The following is a 21,850-nucleotide window of genomic DNA, read 5'->3' on the forward strand; positions in this document are numbered from 1 at the left end:
GAGGAAAGGAAAAGTGAAGAGAGACACAAGGGTACAGTGGTGCAAGAAGAAAACAAACTGCCGTGAATACATATCATGGTGGGTTTGTGGACCCTCACTGCCAAGAAAGAAAATAATTTATCAGGCAAGCATGAATGTAGTTTTCTTTCCAATGCCAGTGAGAGCCCATTAATTAATTCATTAATTATGGGAAACTAATACCCAAGCTGAAAAGGACACAGAATGAACGGGGAGGGAAAAATCAAAGAAAAGGCAGTACTTAACTGAAGGCCCCACCGCTTGAAGAACTTTTCTCCCAAAAGAATCCTCAATTGAGGCAAAAACATCATACTTGTAAAACTTAGAAAACGTATAGAACCAGGATAAAGTAGCTGCTTTACAGATCTCTTCCACTGAAGCTTCATTCTTGAAGCCGTAAGAAGAGAACACTGCACGGGTAGAATGAGCTGTGATTCTAGAAGGTAGCTGTTGACCCGCCTCCACATAGACCATATGGATCAAACATCTCAACCAAAAGTAATAAGTAATCACAGTGGCTTTTTGACCCCTGTGTTTCTCAGAATACAAGATAATCAGGGAAGAGGTTTGTCCATGGGGTCTCTGAAAGATGTACTATCATCCAATAAGATAGTGGTTTGCTTGGCTAGGGTGGAGATTGCTCCATCAACCTTAGCAATCAAACTCCACAGCTCTAGATGAGTCTGGGACTGGGAACATCTTCTTGAAATTAGGATACGGGGAAAAAGGCACTCCAGGCCTTTCCCATTACTTAGATATAATGTCTGCCATTCGAGCAGGGACAGGAAAAACTTCCAGAGACTCAGCTCTGGTCTGATAAACCATGTCTAATTTTGGAATCTTCTGTTCCTCTGCTGGTTTAGGGTCAAGAACATCCAAAGTAGACAAAACTTCCTTAAGTAAAAAGTGAAGATGTTCTAGTCTAAATCGAAAATGGACATCCTCTCGTTCTGTCTGTACAACTAAGAAGTCAGATGAAGAAAGTTCCTCTTCAGAAGCTACTGAGGAATGTTCATCGTCAGAATGGCCAGCATGACTGCAGGGTACTGCATGTGAATGGGCTGGGAAAGGGGACTGTGGTAACAGAGTAGGCATGTCATGGTTAACAGAATCCTGAGAGGTAGAAGGATCTGAGATATTAACCCGAGATACAGGGCAAATGACAGGAGATTTAATCTCAAGTCCCTTAGAATGAGACTTCAGGGCAGATCCTAAGCAAACAGAACACAATTGAGCTGGACACTGTGGCTACATTACAAAACATAAATTTGTTTGACTGTAATAAAATTGGAGAGGCAATCTCCTCAGGAGAAAAGGCCCAAGTAAAGAGCGGAAACCCCTTTATCCCCCAAAAAAGCTTCCAACTGGACCGACTCACCACCACCTGGACCTCTCTCTTACTGAAGTAAGAACACTCTGCAAGCGCCGATCTGGAAGAGAGGGCGCGTCAAACATAGCATGGCGATATGTTCAAAGATAAGGCCACGCCCCCGCTACAGCATTTCCTTTGCAAGTGCACTAAGAAGTCATGCCATAACCGCCTGCCTAGAGCCCCTACACCTATGTTACAGTGTCAATAAATGAGCTATCTAAGCGACAGAGACATCCATATGACAGGACCTGTGAAACACAGCAAACCAGTGTAACTAACACTCAATGCCTGGAGGGGGCTTGGCATGAAATACTGGAAGGAGGCATAAGGAGCTTCCCTGTGACATCCAGAAAGCAAGTTTTCACCAAAATTCTTACTAAGAGGATTATATGGTTACTAAACATACATTAGTCCTTTCTTGCAGGAAAACAATCCATTAAGGACCATTAAAACAAACCACTCTCTGCCTACCTCCTAGTAGACGAGGCAAAGCATTACTGGGAGGGTAGGGGAAGGATATTTAATGCTTTCAACTAGGGTGTGTTTGCCTCCTATGGGTGGCCAGGTGTTGCATTCCCATAAGTAATGAATGAATTTTGTGGACTCTCACTGCCATTAGAAATAAAATTATAGGTTGCTTAATTTAATAGGCTTCTTATTGCATTGCTTTAATTAGTAAAACCAACTGGAGCATTCACTTTGATCTATGTTAAGGAAAACTTCTGTAAAAAGCAGGTTTACAACTAACTGCACACAATATGGTCAGTAGATCAGAAAACTGCAGCATCCTAGGTTTAGCTCTGGTGATAGGAAGACATCAGTTGTACAAGGTGCATGTATGAGAGATATCGATTTATTTATTTTCTGCCTACATAATGATACCTTAGCATACAAATAAAATAACAGACCTTGGATGCATTTTCAACGTAGTTGTCTCCTTCAAAAGCAAATATGGTTGTCATGTTATATCCAGTTTGTTCCCCATACCCATTCGGCCACCACAAATGTATCGTAACATTCTAAAAAAAAAAATGGAAACAGTCATAAATCCAATTACTCATTTGGCAAATCAGCTGAATTTGTTATACCATAAACATTTCCTGTGTAGTATTCTTTATCTTTACTTAGCACATGGAAGGTAAGACACACTCAATATCTATACCTGCTAAGTTAAAGGGACAGTAAACACCTTGTCGTTACAAGCCTATATACTGTAGAAAAACATATCAGCCAAATCTATGCACTTTTTTCCCATTTCTTTTTATTAAGAATCCAAGTAAAATGCACAGTTACAATGCATTGTCAAGTAATGCAATGCAAAAATTACAGAATACAGTAAGAGAAAATTGTGTAACAAATAGAATGATTAATGGTATCCTTAAAGTGCAAAAAATAAAAGGTAAGAAGGAAAGAGGAAACATACAACTTGGAATCTTGTTTGTTCATTTTTGTAAGATAACTCTAATAATAACTTAAGTGTCTTACACCTAGATTTAGAGTTTTGCGGCCAAAGGGGTGCGTTAGCTACGCGTCTTTTTTTTCTAGCGCTGCTTCTAAACAACGCTGGTATTGAGAGTTCTCTGAAGGGCTGCGTTAGGCTCCAAAAAGGGAGCGTAGAGCATAATTTACCGCCACTTCAACTCTCAATTGCAGCGTTGCTTACGGTAGCGGCTAGCTGGAAAAACGTGCTCGTGCATGATTCCCCATAGGAAACAATGGGTCAGTTTGGGATGAAAAAAAACCTAACACCTGCAAAAAAACACAATTTATGCTTACCTGATAAATTTATTTCTCTTGTGGTGTATCCAGTCCACGGATCATCCATTACTTGTGGGATATTCTCATTCCCAACAGGAAGTTGCAAGAGGACACCCACAGCAGAGCTGTAATATAGCTCCTCCCCCAACTGTCATAGCCAGTCATTCGACCGAAAACAAGCCGAGAAAGGAGGAACCATAGGGTGTAGTGGTTACTGTAGTTTAAATTTAAAAATTACCTGCCTTAAAATGACAGGGCGAGCCGTGGACTGGATACACCACAAGAGAAATAAATTTATCAGGTAAGCATAAATTGTGTTTTCTCTTGTAAGGTGTATCCAGTCCACGGATCGTCCATTACTTGTGGGATACCAATACCAAAGCTAAAGTACACGGATGAAGGGAGGGACAAGGCAGGAACCACTGCCTGTAAAACCTTTCTCCCAAATATAGCCTCCGAAGAAGCAAAAGTATCAAATTTGTAAAATTTTGAAAAAGTATGAAGCGAAGACCAAGTCGCCGCCTTGCAAATCTGTTCAACAGAAGCCTCATTTTTAAAGGCCCAAGTGGAAGCCACAGCTCTAGTGGAATGAGCTGTAATCCTTTCAGGAGGCTGCTGTCCAGCAGTCTCATAGGCTAAGCGGATTAAGCTTCTTAGCCAAAAAGAAAAAGAAGTTGCCAAAGCCTTTTGACCTCTCCTCTGTCCAGAGTAGACAACAAACAAAGCAGATGTTTGACGAAAATCTTTAGTAGCTTGTAAGTAAAACTTTAAAGCACAGACCACGTCCAGATTGTGTAACACAAGGATGGAACCACAATCTCTTGATTGATATTCTTGTTAGATACCACCTTAGGTAAGAACCCAGGTTTGGTACGCAGGACTACCTTATCCGTATGAAAAATCAGATAAGGAGAATCACATTGCAAGGCAGATAGCTCAGAGACTCTACGAGCCGAGGAAATAGCTACCAAAAAAAAAAAAAAAAAAAGAACTTTCCAAGATAAAAGTTTGATATCTATGGAAAGAAGAGGTTCAAACGGAACTCCTTGAAGAACCTTAAGAACCAAGTTTAAGCTCCATGGTGGAGCAACAGGTTTAAACACAGGCTTGATTCAAACTAAAGCCTGACAAAATGCCTGAACTTCTGGAACATCTGCCAGACGCTAGTGCAAAAGAATAGACAGAGCAAAAATCTGTCCCTTTAAGAAACTAGCTGACAATCCTTTTTCCAAACCTTCTTGGAGAAAAAGATAAAATCCTAGGAATCCTGACCTTACTCCATGAGTAACCCTTGGATTCACACCAATAAAGATATCTACGCCATACCTTATGGTAAATTTTCCTGGTGACAGGCTTTCGTGCCTGTATTAAGGTATCAATATCTGACTCGGAGAAGCCACGCTTTGATAAAATCAAGCATTCAATCTCCAGGCAGCCAGCCTCAGAGAAATTAGATTTGGATGGTTGAAAGGACCCTGAAGTAGAAGGTCCTGTCTCAGAGGCAGAGACCATGGTGGAAAGGATGACATGTCCACTAGATCTGCATACCAGGTCCTGCGTGGCCACGCAGGTGCTATCAGAATCACTGATGCTCTCTCCTGCTTGATCTTGGCAATCAGTCGAGGGAGCAGAGGAAACGGTGGAAACACATAAGCCAGGTTGAAAGACCAGGGCGCTGCTAGAGTATCTATCAGTGTCGCCTTGGGATCCCTGGACCTGGATCCGTAATACGGAAGCTTGGCGTTCTGGCGAGACGCCATGAGATCCAGTTCTGGTTTGCCCCAACGGAGAATCAGTTGTGCAAATACCTCCGGATGGAGTTCCCACTCTCCGGGATGAAAAGTCTGACGACTTAGAAAATCCGCCTCCCAGTGCTCAACACCTGGGATATGGATAGCTGATAGGTGGCAAGAGTGAATCTCTGCCCAGTGAATTATTTTTGAAACTTATAACATCTCTAGGGAACTTCTTGTTCCCCCTCGATGGTTGATGTAAGCTACAGTCGTGATGTTGACCGACTGAAATCTGATGTACCTCAGAGTTGCTAACTGAGGCCAAACCTGAAGAGCCTTGAATATCGCTCTTAGTTCCAGAATATTTATTGGAAGGAGAGACTCCTCCTGAGTCCACGATCCCTGAGCCTTCAGGGAGTTCCAGACTGCACCCCAACCTAGAAGGCTGGCATTTGTTGTTACAATAGTCCAATCTGGCCTGCGAAGGTCATACCTTTGGACAGATGGACCCGAGATAGCCACCAGGGAAGAGGATCCCTGGTCTCTTGGTCCAGATTCAGTTGAGGGGCCAAATCTGTGTAATCCCCGCTCCACTGACTGAGCCTGCATAGTTGCAGCGGTCTGAGATGTAAGCGTGCAAACGGCACTATGTCCATTGCCGCTACCATTAAGCCGATTACTTCCATACACTGAGCCACCAAAGGGCGCGGAATGGAATGAAGAACCCGACAGGAATTTAGAAGCTTTGATAACCTGGACTCCGTCAAGGTCAATTTTCATTTCTACAGAATCTATCAGAGTCCCTAGAAAGGAAACTCTTGTGAGTGGGGATAGAGAACACTTTTCCTCGTTCACTTTCCACCCATGCGACCTCAGAAATGCCAGTACTACGTCCGTATGAGACTTGGCAATTTGGAAGTTTGACGCCTGTATCAGGATGTCGTCTAAATAAGGGGCTACTGCTATGCCCCGCGGCCTTAGGACCGCCAAAAGCGACCCAAGAACCTTTGTAAAGATTCTTGGGGCTGTAGCTAATCCAAAGGGAAGAGCTACAACTGGTAATGCCTGTCTTGAAAGGCAAACCTGAGAAACCGATGATGATCTTTGTGTATCGGAATGTGAAGATAAGCATCCTTTAGATCCACTGTAGTCATATATTGACCCTCCTGGATCAGTGCTAGGATGGTACGAATAGTTTCCATCTTGAACGACGGAACTTTGAGGAATTTGTTTAAGATCTTTAGATCCAAAATCGGTCTGAAGGTTCCCTCTTTTTTGGGAACCACAAACAGATTTGAGTAAAAACCCTGTTCCTGTTCCTCCTTTGGAACTGGATGGATCACTCCCATAACTAGGAGGTCTCGTACACAGTGTAAGAATGCCTCACTCTTTATCTGGTTTGCAGATAATTGTGAAAGGTGAAATCTCCCTTTTGGGGGGGAAGCTTTGAAGTCCAGAAGATATCCCTGGGATATAATATCCAACGCCCAGGGATCCTGAACATCTCTTGCCCACGCCTGGGCGAAGAGTGAAAGTCTGCCCCCTACTAGATCCGTTACCGGATAGGGGGTCGTTCCTTCATGCTGTCTTAGAGGCAGCAGCAGGCTTTTTGACCTGCTTACCTTTTTTCCAGGTCTGGTTTGGTCTCCAGACCGTCTTGGATTGAGCAAAAGTTCCCTCTTGTTTATTATTAGAGGAAGTTGATGCCGCACCTGCCTTGAAGTTTCGAAAGGCACGAAAATTAGACTGTTTGGCCCTAGATTTGGACCTGTCCTGAGGAAGGGCACAACCTTTTCCTCCCGTGATATCAGCAATAATCTCCTTCAAACCAGGCCCGAATAGGGTCTGCCCCTTGAAGGGAATGTTAAGTAGCTTAGATTTTAAAGTCACGTCAGCTGACCATGATTTAAGCCATAGCGCTCTGCGCGCCTGTATAGCAAAACCAGAATTCTTAGCCGTTAGTTTATTCAAATTAACAATGGCATCAGAAATAAAATAATTGGCTAGCTTAAGTGCTCTAAGTTTGCCAAGTATGTCATCCAATGGAGTCTCTACCTGTAAAGCCTTTTCCAGAGACTCAAACCAGTACGCCGCAGCAGCAGTGACAGGGGCAATGCATGCAATGGGCTGTAGGATAAAACCTTGTTGAATAAATATTTTCTTAAGGTAACCTTCTAATTTTTTATCCATTGGCTCTAAAAAAGTACAACTGTCCTCGACAGGGATAGTAGTACGCTTTGCTAGAGTAGAAACTGCTCCCTCCACCTTAGGGACTGTCTGCCATAAGTCCCGTGTGGTGGCGTCTATTGGAAAACATTTTTCTAAAAATAGGAGGGGAAGAGAACGGCACTCCTGGTCTATCCCATTCCTTATTAATAATTTCTGTAAACCTTTTAGATATTGGAAAAACATCAGTACACACCGGCACTGCAAAGCATTTATCAAGTCTACAAAATTTCTCTGGCACTGCAATGGTATCACAGTCATTCAGAGCAGCTAAAACCTCCCTAAGTAACACGCGGAGGTGTTCAAGCCTAAATTTAAATGTAGAAATATTAGAATCAGGTATCTTTCCTGAGTCATTAACATCACCCACTGACTGAAGCTCTCCTTCCTCAGCTTCTGCATATTGTGAGGCAGTATCAGACATGGTTCTTAAAGCGTCAGTATGCTCTGCATTTTGTCTCACCCCAGAGCTATCTCGCTAACCTCTAAGTTCAGGTAGTCTGGCTAATACCGCTGACAGTGTATTATCCATGACTGCCGCCATGTCTTGTAAAGTAAACGCTATGGGCGCCCTAGATGTACTTGGCGCCATTTGAGCGTGAGTCCCTTGGGCGGGAGTCAAAGGGTCTGACACGTGGGGAGAGTTAGTCGGCATAACTTTCCCCTCGTCAGATTCCTCTGGTGATAATTTTTTTAAAAACAGAATATGATCTTTATTGCATAAAATGAAATCAGTACATTTGGTACACATTCTAAGAGGGGGTTCCACCATGGCTTTTAAACATAATGAACAAGGAGTTTCTTCTATGTCAGACATGTTTATACAGACTAGCAATGAGACTAGCAAGCTTGGAAAACACTTTAAATCAAGTTAACAAGCAAATATAAAAAAACGGTACTGTGCCTTTAAGAGAAACAAATTTTGTCAGAATTTGAAAAACAGTGAAAAAATGCAGTAAATCAAACGAAATTTTTACAGTGTATGTAATAGGCTAGCAGAGCATTGCATCCACTTGCAAATGGATGATTAACCCCTTAGTTCAAAAAAACGGATCAAAAAAACGAAATAGCCGTTTTTTTTTTTTGTTTGTTTTTTTTTAACAGTCACAACCAACTGCCACAGCAAGCTGTGGTCCTACCTTCCCCAATAAACTACTTTGGAAAGCCTTTGAGCCCTTTAGAGATGTCCTATAGCATACAGGGGACTCCTGAGGGAAGCTGGATGTCACAGTTTGTAATTTTAACTGCACCAACTGTAACTTTTATACTATAACAGTGGAAAGCCTCAGTAAAACTGTTTCTAGTCAAAATTTAAGCCAGCCATGTGGAAAAAACTAGGCCCCAATAAAGTTTTATCACCAATGCATATATAAAAACGATTAAACATGCCAGCAAACGTTTATATTGCAATATCATAAGGGTATTACCCCTGGGAATAAGCATGATACCAGTCGTTATTAAATCACTGTATTCAGGCTTAACTTACATTAATCCGGTATCAGCAGCATTTTCTAGTGTTTTCCATCTCTAGAAAAAATTATAACTGCACATACCTGATAGCAGAATAAACTGCACGCCATTCTCTCGCTGAAGTTACCTCATCTGTGTAATCCCCTCAGACATATGTGAGAATAGCAATGGATCTTAGTTACAACCTGCTAAGATCATAGAAACCTCAGGCAGATTCTTCTTCTATTTACTGCCTGAGATAAAATAGCACAACTCCGGTACTATTTAAAAATAAACTTTTGATTGAAGGAAATAAACTAACTATATTTAACCACTCTCTCCTACAACATTCTAGCTTGTTGAGAGTTGCAAGAGAATGACTGGCTATGACAGTTGGGGGAGGAGCTATATTACAGCTCTGCTGTGGGTGTCCTCTTGCAACTTCCTGTTGGGAATGAGAATATCCCACAAGTAATGGATGATCCGTGGACTGGATACACCTTACAAGAGAAAGCAGCGTTAAGCTCCTAATGCAGCCCCATTGTTTCCTATGGGGAAACAGTTTCTAAGTCTGCACCTAACACCCTAACATGAACCCTGAGTCTAAACACCCCTAACCTTACACTTATTAACCCCTAATCTGTCGCCCCCGCTATCGCTGACCCCTGCATTACACTATTAACCCCTAATCTGCCGCTCTGGACACTGCCGCAACCTACATTATACCTATGAACCCCTAATCTGCTGCCCCCAACATCGCCGACACCTACATAATATTTATTAACCCCTAATCTGCCCCCACCACGTCGCCGCTACCTTACCTACACTTATTAACCCCTAATCTGCCGACCGGACCTCGCCGCCACCTAACTTCAAGTATTAACCCCTAATCTGCCGACCGGACCACGCCGCTACCATAATAAATGTATTAACCCCTAAAGCTAAGTCTAACCCTAACCCTAACACCCCCCTAAATTAAATAAAATTTTAATCTAACGAAATAAATTAACTCTTATTAAATAAAGTATTCCTATTTAAAACTAAATACTTACCTGTAAAATAAACCCTAATATAGCTACAATATAACGAATAATTATATTGTAGCTATTTTAGGATTTATATTTATTTTACAGGCAACTTTGTATTTATTTTAACTAGGTACAATAGCTATTAAATAGTTATTAACTATTTAATAGCTACCTAGTTAAAATAATTACAAAATTACCTGTAAAATAAATCCTAACCTAAGTCACAATTAAACCTAACACTACACTATAATTAAATAAATTACCTACAATTACCTACAATTAAATAAACTAAACTACAAAAAAACAAACACTAAATTACAAAAAATAAAAAAAAGATTACAAGAATTTTAAGCTAATTACACCTAATTACACCTTCTCCCCCCTAATAAAATAACAAAGCCCCCCAAAATAAAAATATTTCCCTACCCTAATCTAAATTAAAAAAGTTAACAGCTCTATTACCAGCCCTTAAAAGGGCTTTTTGCGGGGCATGCCCCAAAGAAATCAGCTCTTTTGCCTGTAAAAAAAACCAATACCACCCCCCAACATTACAACCCACCACCCACATACCCCTCCTCTAACCCAAACCCCCCTTAAATAAACCTAACACTACCGCCCTGAAGATCTCCCTACCTTGAGTCGTCTTCACCCAACCGGGCACCGATGGACCAAAAGAAGACATCCGGAGCGGCAGAAGTCTTCATCCTATCCGGGCAGAAGAGGACATCCGGACCGGCAGACATGTTCATCCAAGCGGCATCTTCTATCTTCATCCATCCGACGAGGAGCGGCTCCATCTTCAAGACCTCCGGCCCGGAACATCCTCCTTCCCCGACGACTACCCGACGAATGAAGGTTCCTTTAAGTGACGTCATCCAAGATGGCGTCCCTCGAATTCCTATTGGCTGATTGAATCAGCCAATCCGATTCAAGTTCAATCGGATTGGCTGATCCAATCAGCCAGATTGAGCTCGCTTTCTATTGGCTGTTCCGATCAGCCAATAGAATGCAAGCTCAATCTGATTGGCTGATTGGATCAGCCAATCGGATTGAACTTGAATCGGATTGGCTGATTCAATCAGCCAATCAGATTTTTCCTACCTTAATTCCGATTGGCTGATAGAATCCGGAATTCGAGGGACGCCATCTTGGATGACGTCACTTAAAGGAACCTTCATTCATCGGGGAAGGAGGATGTTCCGCGCCGGAGGTCTTGAAGATGGAGCCGCTCCTCGTCGGATGGATGAAGATAGAAGATGCCGCTTGGATGAAGATGTCTGCCGGTCCGGATGTCATCTTCTGCCCGGATAGGATGGAGACTTCTGCCGCTCCGGATGTCTTCTTTTGGTACATCGGTGCCCGGTTGGGTGAAGACGACTCAAGGTAGGGAGATCTTCAGGGGGGTAGTGTTAGGTTTATTTAAGGGGGGTTTGGGTTAGAGTAGGGGTATGTGGGTGGTGGGTTGTAATGTTGGGGGGTGGTATTGTGTGTGTTTTTACAGGCAAAAGAGCTGATTTCTTTAGGGCATGCCCCGCAAAAAGCCCTTTTAAGGGCTGGTAAGGTAATAGAGCTGTTAACTTTTTAAATTTAGATTAGGGTAGGGAATTTTTTTTATTTTGGGGGGCTTTGTTATTTTATTACGGGGCTTAGAGTAGGTGTAATTAGCTTAAAATTCTTGTAATTTTTTTTATTTTTTGTAATTTAGTTTAGTTTATTTAATTGTAGGTAATTTATTTAATTATAGTGTAGTGTTAGGTTTGATTGTTACTTTATTTAATAAGAGTTAATTTATTTCGTTAGATTAAAATTATATTTAACTTAGGGAGGTGTTAGGGTTAGGGTTAGACTTAGCTTTAGGGGTTAATACATTTATTATAGTAGCGGCGAGGTCCGGTCGGCAGATTAGGGGTTAATACTTGAAGTTAGGTGGCGGCGACGTTAGGGAGGGCAGATTAGGGGTTAATACTATTTATTATAGGGTTTGCGAGGCGGGAGTGTGGCGGTTTATGGGTTAATACATTTATTAGAGTAGCGGCGAGGTCCGGTCGGCAGATTAGGGGTTAATAAGTGTAGGTAGGTAGCGGCGATGTTGGGGGGGGCAGATTAGGGGTTAATAAATATTATGTAGGTGTCGGCGATGTTAGGGGCAGCATATTAGGGGTTCATAGGGATAATGTAGGTGGCGGCGATGTGCGGTCGGCGGATTAGGGGTTAAAAAAATTATTATAGTGGCGGCGATGTGGGGGGGCCTCGGTTTAGGGGTACATAGGTAGTTTATGGGTGTTAGTGTACTTTAGAGCACTGCAGTTAAGAGATTTATAAACCGGCGTTTATACTATTGACTTAACTAGCTCTTAACTATTGACTTTTTTCTGCGGCTGGAGTCTTGTCGGTAGAGGGTCTAATGCTCACTTCAGCCAAGACTCTAAATACCGGCGTTAGGAAGATCCCATTGAAAAGATAGGATACGCAATTGGCGTAAGGGGATCTGCGGTATGGAAAAGTCGCGGCTGGAAAGTGAGCGTTAGACCCTTTCCTGGCTGACTCTAAATACCAGCGGGCGGTAAAAAGCAGCGTTAGGACCCCTTAACGCTGCTTTTGACGGCTACCGCAGAACTCTAAATCTAGGCGTTAGTGTCTTCTTGGAAGTATTAAAAGTAGGCCAATTGTATTGAATATGTTGATGTGCTAAAGAAGGAATGAACTTAGCAAAAGTAGATGTGATTTGTAAGTTAAGTTAACTAATCAGGGGGTTGTTAGGTAGGAGATTGTTTAAATACTGTTCCCAAGTGATCTGTAGTTAAATAAATGGGTCTCTATTCCCTGATTTATAGGAGTTGTATTCTCCTAACTCTATCAAGTGTGTTACTTTATTACGCCACATCTCTAAATTAGGGACTTAAGCCGATTTCCAGTTCTTGGCTATTAAAACTTTTACGCTGTTTATCATTATTTTCAAGAGAGGTCTGAAGTGACTCTGAGGAAGTCTAATTAACTTGCTAAGCAGTCAAATCAGGTGATCTAATGGGAGGAGTGTCTGAAAAAACTAAATCTATGCATACCTGATAAATGTATTTATTTCTTGACAGTGAGTCCACGGATCATCAATTACTGTTGGGAATATCACTTCTGGCCAGCAGGAGGAGGCAAAGAGCACCACAGCAAGGCTGTTAAGTATCACTTCCCTTCCCACAACCCCCAGTCATTCGACCAAAGGAAAGGAGAAAAAGGAAATAACAAATGGTGTAGAGGTGCCTGATGTTTACATAAAAAAACTGTCTGAAAACAAGGGAGGGCCATGGACTCACCGTGTCAAGAAATAAATAAATTTATCAGGTAAGCATAAATTTTGTTTTCTTTCTTAAGACACGGATCATCAATTACTGTTGGGAATCAATATCCACGCTAGAGGACACAGATGATTAGGGAGGTACAAGACAGGCAACCTAAACAGAAGGCCCCACTGCTTGAAGAACCTTTCTCCAAAAGAAGCCTCAGCCGAGGCAAAAGTATCAAATTTATAGAATTCAGAAAAAGTGTGCCAAGAAGACCAAGTTGCAGCCTTACAAATCTGTTTTACAGAGGCCTCGTTTTTGAAGGCCCAATAAGAAAAAACCACCCTAGTGGAATGAACTGTAATTCTCTCAGAAGGCTGCGGTCCAGTCTCATAAGCCAAACGAATAATACTTCTCAACCAGAGAGAAAGAGAAGTGGCCATAGCTTTCTGACCCTTACGTTTTCCAGAAAAGCAAACAAACAATGCAGAAGACTGACGAAAGTCCTTCATAGCCTGTAGATAGACTTTAAGAGCCCGCACAACGTCTAAATTGTGCAACAAACATTCATTATGAGAAGGATTAGGACAGAGAGAAGGAACAACAATTTCCTGATTAATATTTCTGTCTCAAACAACCTTAGGAAGAAAACCAAGCTTGGTACGGAGTACTGCCTTATCTGCATGAAATATAAGATAAGGAGATTACCACTGCAATGCTGAGAGTTCAGAAACCCTCAGAGCAGAAGAAATAGCAGTAAGAAACAAAACCTTCCAAGATAACTTAATATCTATGGAATGCATAGGCTCAAACGGAGCCTGTTGTAAAACTTTAAGAACAAGGTTAAGGCTCCAAGGAGGAGCAACTGATTTAAATACAGGCCTGATTCTGACCAGAGCCTGACAAAAGGATTGCACATCCGGCATGTCCACCAGACGTTTGTGCAGTAGAATGGATAGAGCAGAAATCTGACCCTTGAGGGTACTGACAGATAACCCCTTCCTCAAGGCCTTCCTGGAGAAAAGATAAGAGCCTTGGGATCCCCAGACTCACAGCAAAAAAAGATATTTACGCCATATCTTATGTAAATCTTTCTAATGATATGCTTACAAGCCTGAACCATGGTCTCAATGACCGATTCGGAAAATCCACGCTTAGCTAAAATCAAGTGTTCAATCTCCAAGCAGTTAGCTTCAGAGGAACGAGATTTGGATGAAGGAAGGGCCCCTGAAGCAGAAAGTCCTTCCTCAGAGGTAGTCTCCACGGAGGTAGACACAACATCTCTACTAGATCTGCATACCAGATCCTGCGAGGCCACGCAGGAGCTAGTAGAATCGCCAATGCTTTCTCCTGCTTGATCCGAGCGATGACCCATGGAAGGAGAGCAAACGGAGGAAAGAGATATGCCAACCTGAAGTTCCAAGGAACTGCTAGAGCATCTATCAGGAAGGCCTGAGGATCTCTCGACCTCAAACCGTACTTTGGGAGCTTGGTGTTCTGACGAGACGTCATCAGATCCAATTCTGGTAACCCCCATTTGGTTGTTATCTTTGAGAAAACTTCCAGATGGAGTTCCCACTCCCCGGGATGAAAAGTCTGTCTGCTCAGAAAGTCCGCTTCCCAATTGCCCACTCCTAGAATGTGGATGGCAGATAGACAGCAATGTGAGCCTCTGCCCACTGGATGATCTGTGCCACCTCCTTCATGGCTAAGGAACTCCGAGTTCCCCCTTGGTGGTTGATGTAGGTCACTGAGGTTATGTTGTCCATCTGGAACCTGATAGACCGGGCTAGGGCCAGCTGAGACCAAGCCATCAAGGCATTGAAGATCGCTCTCAACTCCAAAATGTTTATGGGGACAGCAGATTCCTCCTGAGACCAAAGTCCCTGCACCTTCAATGAGTCCCAGACTGCTCCCCAACCCAACACGCTGGCATCCGTTGTCACAATAACCCAAGAGGGTCTCTAAAAACCATGTCCCCTGGGACAGATGTTCTAGCGACAGCCACCACGGCAGGAAGTCTCTTGTTGATTGATCCAAAACTATTCTGAGATAGATCTGTATAATCCCCGTTCCACTGAGCAAGCATGCATAGCTGTAAAGGTCTCAAATGGAACCAAGTAAACGGAACTATGTCCATAGAAGCCACCATCAACATGATTACCTCCATTCATTGGGCCACTGATGGTCGTACAGCCGACTGTAGGGACAGGCAAGTGGAGAGAATCTTGGCTCTTCTGACCCCAGTCAGAAATATTTTCATAGAAAGAGAGTCTATAATTGTTCCTAAAAAGGTCACTCTTGTAGCCGGAACAAGAGAACTTTTCTCCAAATTGATTTTCCAACAGTGGGAACAAAGAAAAGCAAACAAGATCATTGTATGAGATTCTGCTAGTTGCAAGGATGGCGCCAGAATGTCATCCAGATAAGGTGCCACTGCAACTCCCTGAGACCAAATTACCGCCAATAGAGCTCCCAGGACCTTTGAGAAAATTCTGGGAGCTGTGGCGAGACCAAATGGCAGTGCTACAAATTAGAAATGTTTGTCCAGATAAGCAAACCTCAGATATTTGTGATGATCTCTGTGAATGGGAACATGCAGGTATGCATCTTTCAAATCTATGGGCATCATGATTTGACCATCTTGAATCAGAGGAAGAATGGAATGGATAGTCTCCATCTTGAAGGACGGCACTCTGAGGAATCTGTTTATTAGCTTTAGATCTAGAATGGGCCGAAAAGTTCCCTCCTTTTTGGGAACCACAAATAGGTTGGAGTAAAAACCGAGACCCTGTTCCTGATTTGGAACTGGAACTATCATTTCCAAGAGGGAAAGATCCTGAACACATTTCAAGAACGCCTCTTTTTATCTGGTCTGCAGATAACCTTGAGAGGTGGAATCTGCCCCTTGGAGGAAAAGTCTTGAGTTCTAACTTGTACCCCCGGGGAAACTGTTTACAGCCCACGGGTCTGGAACATCTTGTTCCCAAGCTTGTGCGAACTGAGAGTCTGCAACCCACCAGATCCGATCCTGGATCGGGGGCAAGCCTTTCATGCTGACTTGGATTCAGCCATGGGTTTCTTGGATTTCTTCCCCTTATTCCAAGACTGACCAGGCTTCCAGGAAGACTTGGATTGTTCCTGCTTGGTAGAGGCAGGGGAAGACTTACCTCTGAAGTTACAAAAGGAACAAAAATTAGTCTGATGTCCATTCAATTTGTTCTTTTTGTATTGAGGCAGAAACGATCCTTTACCACCTGTGATATAGGAAATAATCTCTGCCAATGCCAGCCCAAACAAGGTCTTTCCCTTGTAGGGTATAGCTTAAAGCTTAGATTTAGAAGAAACGTCTGGAGACCAAGATTTAAGCCATAGCGCCCTACGCGCTAAAATTGCAAATCCAGATATTTTAATAATAATAATTTAAATTTGTAAATGTAGTGGGTTGTCTGCTAAATGAATTCCTAAATATTTCATGGATCCTTTGCATCATCTAAATGGGCAGATTTTTTAAAATTTGGTTTTCTAATTGGGATGTTAGCGCAATTCCCAGAATTTCTACATTTAGTTTTATTAACTGTGAAGTTTGTGAGCTTATTAAATACATCTATTTCATTTAATAGGTGGGGAATTGAGTTTACACGGTCGTTGAGGGTAAAGAGGATATCATCCACGAACATGGATAACTTGTACTCTTCTCCATTGAGCCGTATGCCCATTATTTCTCGTTTATTCTTAATTTTATCGCAAGCGTTTCTATCAGACAAGCAAATAGAGGGGATAAAGGGAAACCTTGTCTAGTACCGTTGGTTATTTGAAACGGCAGGGAAAGTGTGCCATTAAGAAATATCCGGGCACTAGGGGAATGATAAAGTGTGAAAATTCTATGTAAGGTTTTACTACCGTTTCCAAAAGCTCGGAGAGTTGCAATTAGAAAAGGCCATCCGACCCGGTCGAAGGCCTTTTTTGGCATCAGTCGACAACCAAACTGAGGGGATACTTTCTGCTTTGGCGTGCCACATTTAGTGGAGATTATGCACTGTGTTCTCTTTGGCCTCACGATAAGGGACAAAACCGACCTAATCTTGATGAATAATGCTTTGTAAGATAAGGTTCATTCTGTTCGCTAGGATTTTCGCGTAAATTTTGACATCTTAATTTATTAACAATATTAGGCAACAGTTTGTTATTTGGGAGCTAGGAATATGTTGCTTGGGGCAAATCTATGCATTTTTAAAACAAATTAACATCTTATTTGCTGTAATTATTTTTCAATAGCCAAACTCAACTAATCACTTTAGTTGAGCTTTAGGATGTAGACAGTAGATATTGCCTTAAGAAAAAGCAGATGCAATTGCGGTCCATATAAAGGCACCGGCTGTGATGTCATGAGGGGCGGAGCTCCTCCTTCTGGGCGCAGGGCGCTCTGTGACTTTGCGCCTTTTCCCTGCTAACGGCTTATGGCGGTTTACACACGCAGCAGCTAAGCGTGTTTCTTCCACGTTCTGTGCCAGACTCAACTAATCACTTGACTTATTTGGAGGAGCGAATTTGAGCTTTAGGATGTAGACAACAAAGCTAGCAACATTCATATAGTTAGTATAAAGTACATTGTTTTGTGGTTCTTGTCAGTTAATTAGGGAATTGTATGTAGCAGTAGTAGCACTGAGAAGTCTGACATGTACATTTCAAGTTCTAAAACCTAGAATGAAATTTGGCTAAATTACTTGAAGGGACAAAATAAATTAAAAAATAAATGGCAAAATTGTTTTACTATGTATAAAACTAAATTTATGCTTAACTAATAAATGTATTTCTTTCTTGACACAGTGAATCCACGGATCAGCAATTACTGTTGGGAATATCACTCCTGGCCAGGATCCTTATCAGGTAGGCACAGTTTTCTGTGTTTTTTTTTTTTTTTAAAAAAGGAGTTGCCCTTAAAAAGACATGAAAACTAAACTTTTTCTTTCATAATTCAGATAGAGGATACAATTTTAAACAACTTTCAAATGTACTTCTATTTAATTTGCTTCCTTTTCTTGTTATCCTTTGCTGAAAGGCAAGCTCAAAAGCAGCAGAGAACCTAGGTTCTAGTTGTTGATTGGTGGCTGCATATATATTGATTGTGATTGGCTCACCCATGTGTTCAGTTAGAAACCATTAGTGCATTAAAGCTTCTTCAACAAATGATACCAAGAGAATGACACAAATTAGCTAATAGGAGTAAATTAGAAAGTTGTTTAAAAGTGTATTCTCTATCTGAATCATGAAAAGAAAAATTTGTTTTTTTGTAACCGATGTCCTGTTTGATATCTAACGTTACCAGTTAAAGGGACAGTACAAAGTTTATAAAAAAAAAAAGTCTATGCCTGATATAGAGTGCAAAATTTGTTTGAATGCCCATGTTGAACCTCCTTTGCCCTTTTGTAGTTCTTGCATTGAAAGAACCCTGATGTATAAAGACAGACTTATTTGTTTCTAAATCACCATGCTCTCAATTAGATACTGTTCAGGCAATGCCACAGTCTCCTCCTCAAGTGCCCTAAGTCACATTACTGCCTCAGGCAGTGCCCTGCAGTTCCTCGCAAACTCTTGGAGTGTTTTTGAAGGAAAAAATTGCTGCCCAGGTGTCCTCAGCGGTATCTGAGGCGCAAGCTGCCATTCCCTTGCTGCAGGGGAAACGTAAGAGAGTAAAAGTAGAGAATAAGAAAATAGGGTATCAGATCCGGTTCAGGCTAACCAGATGGCTTTTTCCCATAAGTCGGAAGAGGAGGATACTTTGGTAGCCTCTGAGGGTGAAATCTCAGATTCTGATAGTGTAATTCCTTCTTCTGATGCTGAAGTGGTTTCCTTCAGATTTAAGCTTGATCACACCTCCGTGTTTTGTTAATGGAGGTTTTAGCTACCTTGGACGACTCCTATGCGCCTATCGTTGTCAACCCTAAAAAGTCTAGTAAATAAATAGATACTTTGATGTTCCCTCACCTGGGGAGGTGTTTCCAGTACCAGACCGTGCCACAGAGTTTATTACCCGGGAATGGGAGAGACCAGGAATTCCTTTTTTTCCCCTCCCCTGTCTTTAGGAGGATGTTCCCGGTGGCTGACTTCATAAAGGAGTCATGGCAGACGGTTCCAAAGATTGAAGGGGTGATTTCCATTTTGGCCAAGAGAACTACTATTCCTACTGAGGATAGTTGCTATTTCAAGGATCCTATGGACAAAAAGCTGAAGGCCTTTTTAAAGAAGATGTATTCTCATCAGGGGTTACAATGGCAACCGGCGGTGTGCATTGCTACAGTAACCAGTGCGGCAGCCTATTGGTTTGACGCCTGGTCTGAATCCCTTCAAGCTGAAACTCCATTGGAAGAGATTCAGGATAGGATAAAGGCTCTAAAGTTAGCAAACTCCTTTATCACTGACACTTCTTTGCAGGTCATTAAGTTGTGGGCCAAAATATCTGGCTTTGCAATCTTATCGCGTAAAGCACTATGGCTTTAATCTTGGACTGCTGATGTTTCTTCTAAATCTAAGCTTTTGGCAATCTCTTACAAGGGAAAGACCTTGTTCGGGCCAGCATTGGCAGAAATTATTTCCAATATCACGGGTGGTAAGGATCCTTTCTGCCTCAAGACAAGAACAACAAAATGAAGGGACGTCAGACTAATTTTCATTCCTTTTGTAACTTCAGAGGTTCCACCTCTCAAGATTATCTGTAGACCAGGTAAAAAGAGAGGCGTTCTTGAAATGTGTACAGGACCTTTCCCTCTTGGGAGTGATTGTTCCTGTTCCAAATCAGGAACAGGGTCTCAGATTTTACTCAAACCTGTTTGTGGTTCCCAAAAAAGAGGTAACTTTCAGACCCATTCTAGATCTAAAGATACTAAACAGATTCCTCAGAGTGCCGTCCTTCAAGATGTCGACTATCCACTCCATTCTGCCTCTGATTCAAGCGGGTCAATTTATGACGACCATAGACCTGAAGGACACGTACCTGCATGTGCCCATTCACAGGGACCATTGCAAATATCTGAGATTTGCCTATCTAGACAAACACTTTCAATTTGTAGCACTTCCATTTGGCCTCGCTACAGCTCCCAGAATTTTCTCAAAGGTTCCGGGAGCTCTATTGACAGTAATTCGGTCTCTGGGAATTGCAGTGACACCTTATCTGGACGGCTTTCTGGTTCAGGCACCATCTTTGCAACTAGCAGAATCCCATACAAGGATCTTGCTGGAGTTTCTTTGTTCCCACGGTTGCAAGATAAATTTGGAGAAAAGTTCTCTTGTTCTGGCTACAAGAGTGATATTCTTAGGAACCATTATAGATTCTCTGTCAATGAAAATATTTGTGACGGAGGTCAGAAGTGCCAAGATTCTGTCCACTTGCCTGTCCCTACAGTCGGCGGTACGACCATCATGGCCCAATGCATGGAAGTAATCGGGTTGATAGTAGCTTCCATGGACATAGTTCCGTTTGCTCGGTTCCATTTGAGACCTCTGCAGCTATGCATGCTCTCTCACTTGAACAGGGATTATACAGATCTATCTCAGAGAATAGTTTGGGATCAATCAACAAGGAACTCCTTACCATGGTGGCTGTCGCAAGAACTACTGTCCCAGGGGACATGTTTTTAGAGACCCTCTTGGGTAATAGTGACCACGGATGCCAGCCTGTTGGGTTGGGGAGCAGTCTGGGACTTGTTGAAGGCGCAGGGATTTGGTCTCAGGAGGAATCTGCTCTCCCCATAAACATTCTGGAGTTGAGAGCGCTCTTCTTTTTTTTTTTTTTTTTTTACTTTATTTATAGCAAAAGAGAGGAGAGTTACAACAAAATAAATTACAAGGTGTAATACAGTGCATCACAATTGATAAAATATTACATACATATTTAAATAATAACAATAGATGTCAGAGTAAGAGTCAAAGACCCCATACATTAATACATGCCCTGAAAAAATTGCAGGACGGCCATATATATGGCCAACTACGAGTGCATGATATGACCGACTACAAGTGTATCATATTACTAACTGTTCTTCTTTTTTCTTTACAATTATTATCCCCCCCCAAAGAAAAAACACGAACAAACAAAACAAAAAACAAAAAAAGGGAGAAAATTCTCCTCTCTCCCACCTCCCCCAAGCGTTTCACTCAGCGCCATCTGTCCAGTCTCTAGGAAAATGGCCCGCCAGAATATTTATCAAAACAAACTCAGAATCTCTAAATGGTTTAATCAGTTTTTTTTGGTGTACTAAGTGCAGAGATCTTATAAACGTTTCCCACTTTTTAAAAGAATGCGGCCAAGTATTTATCTTGCGGATATGGTATATTAAACTGTTCTATCGTAAATTGGTTAATCAAAGCCGTTTTAAATTGTGTCATTGTAGGTGCTGAAGATGCCTTCAAAGTTTTAAAAATGAGATTACGTGCCGTTAAAATTATAGTATTTATCAAACTATAATTTTTAATTATTCCTTGGAATTTCACCAGAAAGAAAATTTCAATTGGAAATAACTTATGTTCCAGTTCCAGAACTACAGTCATCCAATAAGAGATTTTCCTCCAATATTGACATATTTTGGGGCAGCTCCATAAACAATGAAATAGATCTGCTTCTGTTGACGAGCATCTAGAACAGAGAACCCTTATATTGTACCACTTCGATAGAATAGCAGGAGTAAGGTATCTCTGTAAACCGACTTATCTGCGATTCCCTCCATGATGTTGGAACCCAACGCTGTTGAGTTATTTTAAAGCTCCAAATAATAGTTTGCTCATTTATATCTGGAAATTGGGTGACCCACATTGCAACCATGTCACTAACCTGCAGGCTCTACGCTTTCTGGTTTCTAAGTAAATATAATGGGGAAATTGCGTGCATTCCTGATGCATAAATAGAAATCCTGGACTGCAATTCACCCATAGTCCAGTTATTACCATGTTTTGTAAGCAGCTCTTGAAGAAAGTGCCTGACTTGAAGGTAGGCGT

The 21,850-nt window shown here is 41.9% G+C and overlaps 1 protein-coding gene across 3 annotated transcripts in view; it reads right to left on the bottom strand.

Moving 5' to 3' along the window:
* The window catches only part of MANBA (mannosidase beta), a 143,037-nt gene that overhangs the window by 75,853 nt on the left and 45,334 nt on the right, over positions 1-21,850 (bottom strand). For all 3 annotated transcript variants that reach the window (XM_053703498.1, XM_053703497.1, XM_053703499.1), the window contains one exon: positions 2,299-2,409. In XM_053703498.1, coding sequence (XP_053559473.1) covers positions 2,299-2,409 — 111 coding nt within the window. The remainder of the gene's footprint in view (positions 1-2,298; positions 2,410-21,850) is intronic.

Source organism: Bombina bombina, chromosome 2 (assembly GCF_027579735.1).
Source record: "Bombina bombina isolate aBomBom1 chromosome 2, aBomBom1.pri, whole genome shotgun sequence".
In the NCBI taxonomy this organism is placed as follows: domain Eukaryota; kingdom Metazoa; phylum Chordata; class Amphibia; order Anura; family Bombinatoridae; genus Bombina; species Bombina bombina.